This window comes from Juglans microcarpa x Juglans regia, chromosome 1D, assembly GCF_004785595.1.
Source record: "Juglans microcarpa x Juglans regia isolate MS1-56 chromosome 1D, Jm3101_v1.0, whole genome shotgun sequence".
NCBI classification, from domain to species: Eukaryota; Viridiplantae; Streptophyta; class Magnoliopsida; order Fagales; family Juglandaceae; genus Juglans; species Juglans microcarpa x Juglans regia.
In genome coordinates this window covers 37,723,497-37,735,561 of record NC_054594.1, presented here as the reverse complement: position 1 = coordinate 37,735,561, position 12,065 = coordinate 37,723,497, and the positions used below count along the sequence as shown (strand labels likewise).

The 12,065-nt window shown below is 34.1% G+C and overlaps 1 protein-coding gene across 1 annotated transcript; it reads left to right on the top strand.

Annotated features, from left to right (window-relative positions):
• Positions 1 to 5,994: 5,994 nt before the first annotated feature.
• LOC121252048 lies at positions 5,995 to 10,170 on the top strand. The gene is made up of 5 exons (XM_041151517.1): positions 5,995 to 6,268; positions 9,157 to 9,271; positions 9,388 to 9,477; positions 9,559 to 9,657; positions 9,791 to 10,170. Exons 1-5 carry the CDS (start codon positions 6,201 to 6,203, stop codon positions 9,890 to 9,892), a joined length of 474 nt encoding a protein of 157 aa, XP_041007451.1. The 5' UTR covers positions 5,995 to 6,200; the 3' UTR covers positions 9,893 to 10,170.
• Positions 10,171 to 12,065: the final 1,895 nt, after the last annotated feature.

Genomic DNA, 12,065 nt, shown 5'->3' with positions numbered 1-12,065 from the left:
AAATAGTTTATTATATATATATATATATATATATATATATTGAAACAAAATATATAAAATAGAAAGGGTAAACAATTACATATAAAATAGCATCATACTTTATGGTCAAAGCCGGAGTTGGGTGCGTTTTTGACGGTCCCTTTAACGGACCCCACAACCCAAAAATCCATGGGTGGGTTTTTGTAAAGTTAACTTGTATCTCTCCCACAGTCCCAACTCCACCATCGGGTTTTGACCCTTTACGCTTCAAACGGACTTTACGTTACGAATCTATCCCATTCATTCGTTAATTTTTTTTTTTTTTTATTGCAAGTTAAGATAGCATAGATAAATTAAACTATTACAAGAATACAAAATTGAATAGAATAGAAGTCTCCGACAATCTTCTCAAAACAAACATTCGTTAATTAACTCCATCCCTTGAAAATAACTCACCGGTCTAGATTTTGTTTAGTCCGCAGAGATCCAACGGCTTAACTCCCGATAACGTGGTCAATCCTCAACCTTTTACTTGAGAGATATGATCGACACGTGTGTGGCCCACATCTGTTGTTATCTATATTGTCTTGTCGCTAGGAAATTTTGTACCGTCCTTAAAAGCATCCTTTTCAAAATAAGTCCTCTTTACTTTTTGGATTATAATTTTATGCCAGTGGTGACATGGTGGTATTTAATTTAAAAGCCTTTTTAATTTTTAAATTTTGGTTAATAAATTAAATATCGATTTGTAAATAAGACTTTTCTTTTAAAAAAATATCGTTGCTAAAATGCCATTTACAAAAACGGGACAGCTCCTCCAGAATATACAATGATACATACATAGAAAAATATGTCTTTCGGGTAAAAAAAAAAAAAATTTGATTTGATGTACGCGTAACGCGTAAGATATTGTGATTTTTTCTTTTCAAAGTGTAAAATATTGTACATCAATTGCTGTAGTAGAGAAATCGTGGGCGTTCGAAGTTGGTGATCGTTGACTGGCCCAGCAAATCATGCGCTGCTTGCGTGCTTGGACTTGTTGCATTATTCATACAGAGTGTCGTGCCCAACGGCAATTCCGTTTTAGTAGTTTGCCAACGTGGACCAAATCTAATATTATATTAAATGTAAAGAATACGGCTACTTGTAAAAAAAGAACTGGTCACGGCGGTGTGGTCGGCCTCATTAAATAAACCAACTCAAATAGTGGATGTCACGCAGCTTTGCAACTTCTGAGGTTAATAATAATAATAATAATATTAATATTAATAATAATAATATTATTGGTTGAATACCTTTTTCCAATAATAATAATAATAAAATAGTAATAAGAAAAACAAAACATATATAATGTTCGACCTTCAAAAAGCACATTGGTTTGGGCACCTAAAACATTTATAATCAAGATCCAACTACACTACCTTATTTTTTTGGTTCATGCTACAGCTCCGCTGGGAGCTCGTTGGGCTTAGCATTTACTTTTTTTATGTGTATTTTTTAAAGTTATTTTTTATATAAATTTTTTTTTATTTTTAAAAAATAAAATAAATTTAAAATATTATTAAAAAATATTATCATTAAAAAATACTTCTTTAATCACAAAGTAGAATAAAAAAATACTTTCATAATAAAAAAATACTTTTTTATTCTACTTCATTATTAATGAAGTATTTTTTAATAATATTATAATTTTTATTTTATTTTTTAAAAATATTTAAAATTATTAAAAATATCTATATAAAAAAAAAAAAAAAACTAAAAAAAACACATATAAAAAAACACTAAAACCCAGCCGAACCCCAGTGGTCATCTAGCATTTTCCTATTTTTTTTTCTCTGTTTTTGTCATTGTTTTCGGCCTGTCAACCACATCTGCGGCGCCTAAAGTTGTTTTAAAGTTTGTACAATGGCTAGGCAGAGGAGCTGGAATCCCGCGACATCCTAGGCCCAGCCCAGTCAATGTTCTTTTTGGGTTAGGATATCAATTACACTGACCCTGTTGGATCCTCGAAAAACCCAATTACACGGAGGAGTACAACTTATAACCTTTCTTTACAGATGAATCTTCTAACACCAACTGTTTCTTTTTGTCCTATTTGTTGAGTTCGCATCGTTGCTTCTCTTTAATAGCACTGGGATTCCATCACGGTTCCTAAATTTAGAATTTCATCCAATCCTAAGAAGCCAAATCCTCCCCTCCTCCTCCTCAATAGTACCCTTCAGGAGATTAGAAATTGAACTCCATGCTAAAAATATGTTACGATCCTATATCGATTAAGTATAAAATTAATTAGTAGTTTACAAGTCTCTAGTACACTTTTCTTGTAAGGTGATTTTTAAAGATGAGTTCTACCTAGTAAATTTATAATAAATAATATCAGAGTCACTTCACGTATGCAATTTATGTTGGCACGGTTGTAATTATGCAGTACATGAGTGATGTCAGCATATATAGCAGTGTTTGTCTAAGGTTAGGAAAGACCTAGCGCACAGTTAGCCTGTGTAAGTACCAGGACAGTCGTGAATGTCGACTGCGGAGGATAGTGGTTGTTACGATCCTACATCAACTAAGTATGAGATTGCTTGGTGGTTTATAAGTCCCTATGCATCATTCCCTTATAAGTCGATTTTTAAATATGAGTTCTATTCAGTAGACTCATAACAAAATATTTTACTAGAACTTGAATGGAAAATACGTTCGAAGGCCAAGGGTTCAATTCTTATCAACATCAACTCAGAATTGGTTTATGATGGAAATACAGTGAGATCAGTCTTTTTGAGCACAATGTTAGAGTCTACCGGCTTGAGAGGACACTGCCGGCACATCCTGACCAATGCCAGCTCCCAATAGCTACTTAACTGGTCAAGAATGGGGGCATTGGGAGGAGGCCTTGGTTGCTCACCTTTTGAGCTGGCCTTGGATGTTAGAATTGCATTGTACCGATCATGCACAAAAAATACTAGCAACATGGTATCCTTCGTAACCCCAAGTCTAATTAATAATGTGTTCTGCTGATAAACAAAGCATACTAGCATAGACGAGTTTTAAGAACCAAAACAAAAACCAAAAAAAAAAAAAAAAAAAAAAAAATAGAAACGCTTGGAAGTTACTTCCTTCAAGAATCTACCACTGAGAGATGACACACATTGCATTATTATTTTTAATTTTTTTTAAAGAAACGTAACTTTCTCACCTACCTCTTGATAAAAAGTAAAAGGGTGGAGTCTGATCCAAGTTAAGACCCCTCCTCCCACCACATCTAAGTTATAATCGATTGATAATTAAATGGGATACTTGGAGTAACTGTAAATTTCAGAACGAGCTGCCTACTCAAAAGAACAATAAATGGCATTTGAATGATATATTCATATAGGATGATGAGATCCATCATTCATTGGATGTTGGATCGCACGTACGAGACTAATTAATTTTTGTGTTTTAGAAATTTTTCTTTGATAATGAGATAAATAAAAATAATATATGCACCTTACGGTATTTAATGTAGTTGTATGAAGTCTACTTATTATGTTTAAATAAACTAATACTAAAATAATGTATATAAATATAATACATTGGAAACTCATTGCCCGCCCACTACCGTCTCTGATAGCATGCCATCGGTAATATATAAAGACTATATAAAAAATGTTTATAGGTAGTCAGTCGGTCTATACACAGTGATAAGTACTGATCAGTCCAGTCCATGCCGATCGAAAATTATAAGAAAGTATTGGATTTATCAAACCGTCAATATAATATTATCTAGGAGCAACGTCGTCATGGGCAGAATAATTTTGGGTAGCATCTAGATTCATGCTTTTAATTTTCAGTCCTTTAATTTGTATGTGAGCTGTTCATTCACGTGCAGCTAGCTGTATCATATATAATATGATATGAGATAAAATACGAAATATTTTATTTTACATTATTGAGTTTTTAATTTAAAATGTTAATAGGAGGGGTAAAGTAATTTCTTATAAATTTCGGATGAGTTTGTTCATAAGCCGTGTGGGACTTCTCAACACGTCCTCTCACGTGTGGGCTGATATTTTTGGTACTATCATCATAAGTAGATCACAGGAACTTATTATCAGTAATAAGTTAACTTAACTCTAATACTATGTACAAACACATATTTTTCTTTATAAAAAATTTAATAAAAAAAATGAGATAACTCTTTATAAAATCAAAGATAAATATATTCCTAAATCGCGTAGAACTTCTCAATAGAGATCAGGTCGGCCACAAGCCTTTAATAACGGGTTCCAGGTTGGAACGTCGTGTAAGTAGCATATGCCTAGCTGTCTGGCTGTCTCGTTCATTGCTTTTGTATGAAGTTGTCTTGGATTTCAAATCTCGCAAATTCTTTGCAACTGCCTATGAATTGGCAACCTTTTACCTTTTTTTTTTTTCTTTTTCTTTCCGCCCACTATCTACTTTCTTTACATATTAATTGTGGGATCAGAGGCTGATTTATTTTATTTTTCCTTCCGATTGCTGATGATATTCTTGGCAATTAAACAAGTAAGTTTACTGAATGAGATTTGATTGTTTAGCTAATTTTGTTGGTGTTCATGGACACAAATATTAGGCCTTCAACCTTCAAACAAAACAATCATGGGGCCTTTTTACTATCTATCCTGCTAGCAATTCATGGAAAGCTCGCGACAACTACATTGTACCTACTGAGGAATGGGTGATGTTCAAACCTCGTTGAATTCAACCCAGAGAAATAATGAATGACCTCGTCACAAGCTAGTAATAAACCCGAAACTCTTAACTACAATTATATTAAGATAACAAAATAAAAGGTTGGATGCGATTCATGTTTAGTCATAAAATTCTTATATAAATTACTCCTCCTACCAAACAAATGTTTCAGACAATTCCTTACTTGATAATTGCTACTGATATAAATAGATTATACAAAAATAAATTTATAAACTAACGTGATTTCATAAGATCTTTTAAATCTACTTTTCAATAAAAATAATTTTACAATCTGACGCACCACATTAAGTTACGTCAATTTATAAATTTATTTTTGTAATTAAAATATTTCTTCTTATAAATGCATGCCCTCAGTCATTTATATGTGAAAGACTGAATGATGACCTTCTGGGGTCAAAACTTATAGAAAGGGTTGTTGGTTTAATGGTACAATTCCACCACACGACATTTTGTGGATAGGAGACTATGATTCAAAGTCTTAAGATCATGATTCAAGTCGTCATAAATCATACACAAATCTTGATTAATAGCATGCTTATCAATCACATTAGTTAACATAAAAATATTTATATTATCCATTTTTATAAAATTAATATGATCTTACTATAAACAACGTGTTTAGGAATATGAATTTATATAAAATATAATTAATTAAAATTATACTCTATTTGTATTTATCATTGTCATGCCAAGTGTATATAAAAAAATACTTTAGCCACAAATAGATCTTATAAAAATAAATCTATAAATTAATATGATTTGATGTATTACGTTAGATTATAAAATTATTTTTATTATAAAATAAATCTAACATATTATATAAAATAATATCAATTTATAAATTTATTTTTATAAAATTCTTTTGTAACTAGAACATATTTCTTAATGCTAATACTAGAACATGCATCCTCTTGATACAACCTTTATAAACTCCCTCCTGATCACACTTTAGTTGGATGAATGAACGGCATGTGATTGAGATTAGAATCCCACGTTCGATTGATCAATGGCAAGCTGGTGAAGGGAAGCATGAGGGCGCCCTCATCGTAGAAAGTACGGCTGGTCTGAGAACAAATCAGATACATTCAAACGTACACACTCAATTCTCGCCTCGCCATACTGCCACGTAATCAATATAAATCGAATCCAATGAATCCCATTGGATGATCATACGTGTTACCCTTCGTATTCCACCACTGCGACGCAATTACCGCGAGTTTCACCTCGTTCCCGCACACCCGCGAGTACAACACTACCGTATGACTATTCTTTTTAATATTATATATACATAGACTAGCAAGTGCGGTATAGCCGAAATTTGCAGACCCAATTTAGCCGGCAAAAGCGCGAACACGCTTCTCTCTCTGTTTATTACGACGTCGTTCCTTGTCTTGCTCATATTATCTCCCCTTGTCTGTCTCTGATTTTTTCAAACCGAACAAGTTTCGAATCTCTGTCTTCTTCTTTTTTCGAGTCCCGTCCGTATAGCTATGGCCTTCGTCTCGTTCGTCGGGAGAGTCCTCTTCGCCTCCGTGTTCATTCTCTCTGCTTATCAAGAGTAAGCTCTTAGATCTGCTTTTTTCTCCTTTCCTCATATTTTTGTTTCCTTTCAAGTGTTTGAGATATGCTCTGTTTCGCTGCTGAAAAAAGTGTGGGAAATGAGACGGGCTTGAAAATTTTCGAAAGTTAGATAGTTGATTTTTCCGGTGTTCGGGGTTCGGGAAAGTATAGGCTTTTAAACTTATGGGACTGTGAAGCGGCCACTTGCAAATTAAGAACGCATGTTCTGCGTGACATATATTTAGACGTGTTTTTTTTGGTCTTTTTAATCTGTTTTCCCGATGAACTAAATAAAGTTGTTTCTGTTTTGGGTACTGGTTGCTTTAGAAGAGTTATTCTGGTAGAAAATATAGGGGTTTTGAAACTGCTTTATTAGCCTTGCTTCTGCTGCTTTGAACTTTGAAGCCATTGGATCTGATATAATTGATAATCGATCTAGACTTTTATCATTGGAATAGTATGATCTGCTATAACTCTTCTTTCTCGAGTTTAGAAACTAGTGGTTGTAAATTTTGTTTCCGTGGCTTTTTTTTTTTTTTTTTGGTCGGGTTGATGTTTATTTATTGATATTTCTGATATTCTTGTTTGTCAACGTTTTGTTTCCATTCATTGCGAAAAGCCTGTCTGTATTCTCGATCTGCGCGTTTGTGGTTTCTTTTAAAAGGGTAATTGTGCTATTATAACGACCTTCAATTTGTGAATCTATAATAAGGTTATGCTTTATAGAACTTTACATATTTGCTTGAAGGACTGGACCAGGTAATCGCAATGATGTACGGATAATGGGTTTAGTAATGTTTATTATTATGTTTTTGGTTGACTTGTCTTTTCATCATAAAACTTTGTATGATTTTTCCAGAAATTGATCTGGAAAGCCACTTGAGGCTTCTAGTCAATTTTGCAGAAGTTGACATTATAACAGACGACTGACTGGTAGTCTGGCCATTCAATTGGTTTAGTGGATTTCATTTTACAATTTGATCAAAATAAGGCTGCAACTTAACCTTACCAGAACTTTGGTGACGGCAAGAAACTGTTTAATTAACACTATCATTGATACTGAATTCTTCATCTTTGGCACTGATTCCTCATCTGTGATTAGAGGTGGGGAGTAGAGAAATCGGCTGCTCAAGTGGTAAAGGCCTTGGGCTTGAGGGTATGCTCCCCTCAGGTCTAAGGTTCAAATCCCCTTGGGTGGAAACAATCTTTAGGGGCCATTGGACTAAGAGATTTTTCCCTTGAATTACCTGAGGTACACTTCCGGGAAAATCCTTGTAGAGGGCCCATGCACCTCCAGGATTAGTTGGGATGCTGTTCTCGGACACCCGGTGCCAAGAAAAAAAAAGATGGGTTGAGTCCCTAATCTGGATATTTTTGTATCTTAAAAGCTGTATTAGGTCTTTTCCCTACCTTGGAAACATTGAATTTTTGAATACTGTATTGAATAATTGGCTTTGGCTGTTGTTTAAGATTTATATGATAGCATGCATCATCTTAAGTTGATAGAAAATGGTATTGATGCTGATGAAAGATACTCTTTGAGATGAGATTTCTGATTGGGAAGTCATGAGATTTTTAAGGAGTAAGGTTCTAGTAGAGAAAGCTATTTGCAACAAGTTTGCTTCTGTTGGTTTTAACATATTAGATTTTTACAATTTGGTGGTATAGCATCTTTTTTGAAAATAATATGCATTACAGTCATTGGGTCATAATGGTTTGAGATTGGATGTTATTCTTGGAAAGCTTCCTGTTTCTTTGGAACGTTCACTTGGACCATGCATTATTGTTTTCGAGGTTACTAATCTTCTTGCGGTATATATAAGGTGTTTTGATTCAAGGAAAGTAATGTATGGATCTGGAAGAATCATATTGATGTCAACAATAATTAAGTGCCAGTGTGCCCCTTTTCCAATAAAACGAAACCTATATGGATTTAAAAAAGCAGGAGAAAGAATAACGTAGTATTCTTGACACTTCCGATATAACTTGCAAATAAATGCATGGATGTCACCTGGCCATGGGAGGAAATAGAAATGTTTCGCCATCATGTTCCTGCCAAACAACTGGTAATTTAAAGCAATTATTTTCTCTATAGCAAAAGCTTTTTTAACAGATCCTAGGCTGAAGGACATTTCTCAATAGTTTAGTGAGCCCCCATCAGTGTAATATGTTCTTCACTGGTGCTATATGACTTTGTGCTGCTGTACTTTTGTTTGTTAAGTATATTCACCATTTGTATTGTACAGCTTTGGGGTTTGAAATAAGTTCTTTATATGTAGGAAGAGTTATATAAAATGATACAGTATCCCAGATATGACATTGTGGAGAGCAATTAAACTAGGCAATAGTTTATCTTCCAATGCAAGTGGTGGGTTTTTGGACTGGCCCAATGGGAGGTTTGTGTTGCTGATTTTTGTGGTACAATTGAAGCTGCCCTTGAAAATTGTCCTTAAAAATATTTCTGATTTTTTCCTAGAAGATGCCTGATATCTTAGTAGAATATGCCGGTGCTTTTGTGTGATTAGTCTTATTTAAGATGATGTTGCCAAAAAAGGAGTCTTTGTACTTGGTCCCACCAAGAACAGGGGGTGCAGTAACTTCCCTTGTTTGAAACATAAAAGGCACTTTTAAACTTCTAAAAATTTTAGATTACAGTCTACTGCATATTATGTTCACGGAATTATAGGAACTGGCATATTGAATATTATCACTCAACTAATTTTGTTTTATCGGTATTATCACTCAACTAATTAGCAGTGGCATTTAGCTTTAAATGGTTATAACTGTCCAAAGTCTACATATCTAAATCTTGCAATGTACACCATCAATGCTTGGTACCAAATGGCTGTTCTTGGGGTCAGATCAAATTGTTGTTTCCATTTACAGGTTCAATGATTTTGGTGTTGATGGTGGACCTGCAGAAAAGTATCTGAGACCAAAATTCAATGTTTTGTCAAATCACATATCATCTCAGACTGGGTTGCAACTGCCAGAAGTTCAAGTAAGAGAGGCCTTCTTTTTTGTTTTATCATCTTGCCATTGTGTTTCTGTATGGTCAATTTTCATTTGCATTGTCAATTTCTTTGCATGAATTGTGACTGTTGGAGTTATTGGCAGATTAAACATTTAGTGGCTGCTGCAATGGTATTGAAGGGCTTGGGGGGTCTTCTTTTCATCTTTGGCAACTCTCTTGGAGCTTTTCTTCTGGTTTGTAATCTTTGCATCCCTCTTCTTGCTTCATCCACTAAAAATTTGGAAGTATTAATTTTTGTTATTTTACTTGCACAGCTTCTGCATCAGGCAATCGCTACTCCAATATTGTACGACTTCTATAACTATGATGTTGAGAAGAAAGAATATACCCAACTCTTTCTGAAGTTTACACAGGTTAGTCTTGCTGCCTTTTGATTAGGCTTGTCACCTGGAGGTGCCTGGGAAGGGAAGGGGGAGGGGAGGTAATCTATTTTCTCATGTGAATTGTTAATTAATTAATCTTGTCCTTTTGTTTTGGGTTTTGCAGAATTTGGCATTGTTGGGAGCATTGCTCTTCTTCATTGGAATGAAGAACTCAATGCCAAGGAGACAACTGAGGAAAAAGGCTCCCAAATCCAAAACAGTGTGAATGGAAATTTTGGTAATAGAAGGGTTATGCAAGTTGATCGGTTCAACTATGCCTCCGTATTGTTCAGGAACTAATTTTGTATGTCATTCAGTGCTTCTCTTTCAAAAGATTAGGGTTACAGATTTGGGTTAAAAAAAAATCGATTTTTGTTTTGAGGGGTGCTGTTTCCTATTGAGCCTATTTATGGACATTTCAGTTTTGGTTTAGAAAGATTTGCAATCTATGGATATGTGTCAGAACTTGGATTGATTAATCCGGGTCGGATGTGGTGTTTCTTATATTGGGTTCTCTGCTATTGTTAGTTTTGAATCCTTGGCTCCTCCTTCCTTGCAACCAACAAAAACAAAGGTTGAGAGGAGCCAACAATTCTCGACTTCATTTAGGTATCTTACATATTTTTTTTCTCAAAAGGGGAGGTGGGGGTGACTAGCGTAGCTACCTTTGCTGGGTGTGACTATAGAAGTCCTTCTCCATTGTGGAATGTTCGGTTTGAGCCATAATTACTGCCCAATGGACGAGTTCGTCATCACAGCACCACCAAACTGTTGCTGGTCTAACACCCATCTAATAGACTCGCACTACTCCCACAAGCGGTTTGGACTTATGTCGAACTTAAACTCCTGACTTCAAGGCTATAGAATACTAGTTTGTACTAATTGGGCTACCACCTTGGTGGTATTTAGGTATCCTACATGGTTATTAGTAAATATTACTCAAAATATGTTTGTTCCTTTTGTCAGGTTAGGTGGGATAAAACCTTCATCACCCAGGGGTAACAATATGTGACACGATCTGTTTATCCAACATGAATAAGATACGATAATAACGAGTTTGAGTTCAGTCTTAATGAGTTCAAATCAAAACTGGTTGATTTGTTAAGATACGATTGCTTAATGGGTTGATAACGGGTTGACCTATTATAACTCGTTATGATCCGTTAAAAAAGTTAAAGTTACATTTATACACTTATAAGTAAAATTGTTGAGATTTTAATTTTGATATTTTTATTATATGGATTATAATTTTAGACTTGTAGTTAGTTTTATATTTTTTATAAATATTGTGATTTTAACATTTATGTAAAATTATGCTAAACTTAATTAGACCAAGCATGTTAATTTTAGATTTGTTTAACCTATTTACATAAACGGATTGAAATGAGTCAGATCTTATTGTATTAACCTATTTCGTAGTATTCACTAAAGGGTCAAAACAAATTGATACGACACAATTTGTTATATTAATGGGTCGTGTTAGGATTTGAAATTTTGGTATGATAAACTTAACGAGTCGTGTTCGAATTGATCTATATAGTATAATATATATGTCTTGATACGACACGAACATGATCCGTTAATATGATTTGACATCTTGGGCCTCACCCACATGTGTTATAGTTTATTTAGCTCTAAAAAATCCAAGTGTATCTTGATCAGGTTGTTTCTACGATCCTACCTCAAACGCTTTAATGAGTTTTGGTCTCGTTCGTAAATTTTTTGAAGGTTGGTCAAATAAATATTGAAGTTCATTTTTAATTGAGGCCTTTCGAGCTTGATAGACTTGTAACCTCTACTGCTCAATTTTGGCTATTTGGCTACCCAAATAAGCTGGTTTCCGAACTCAAATAATCTAAACTTTTCTCCATTTGACTTTCAGTCATCTGAAAAGTGAGGAAAATGATAAAAAAATAAACCGAGAAAATAACATCCGATGAAGGCCGAGTTAACAAACAACTTCGATTGAAGAATGATGATGTTGAGTCTTTGACTACTATTGGCATAGGTCTTATTTGTAAATCTTTGTATAATTTGTTGTTAATCTGAATTTAATCAATCGACATTATGGATTTAAAATGTATGTAATGCCCAAGAAACTGTCGGAGTTGTTTATCAGATTTGGATAATATAATTGGACGAGAGAAATACATAGCGTTAAAATATCTATGTAGGTTTGTATTGGCCAAAATTCTTGCATGACATTCTTTTTCATTTGAAATATCCATCTCTGATAAAAGAAGTAATGGTATCAATATCTCTTATAATCATCCGTACCAAACATTTATGCAATTATGAAAGATATACGCATAGCATATAAATTCCATATTGTTCAATTACAAGGTTTAAACAACCTACGAGATACATGTTTAAACTTGATCTTCCTCCCAAGTGGAGTC

Coding starts and splice junctions, on each gene's coding strand:
- LOC121252048 (XM_041151517.1), top strand. CDS start 6,201: ATGGCCTTCGTCTCGTTCGTCGGGAGAGTCCTCTTCGCCTCCGTGTTC. Junction 9,478..9,558: donor CTCTTGGAGCTTTTCTTCTG/GTTTGTAATCTT, acceptor TTACTTGCACAG/CTTCTGCATCAGGCAATCGC. Junction 9,658..9,790: donor TCTTTCTGAAGTTTACACAG/GTTAGTCTTGCT, acceptor TGGGTTTTGCAG/AATTTGGCATTGTTGGGAGC.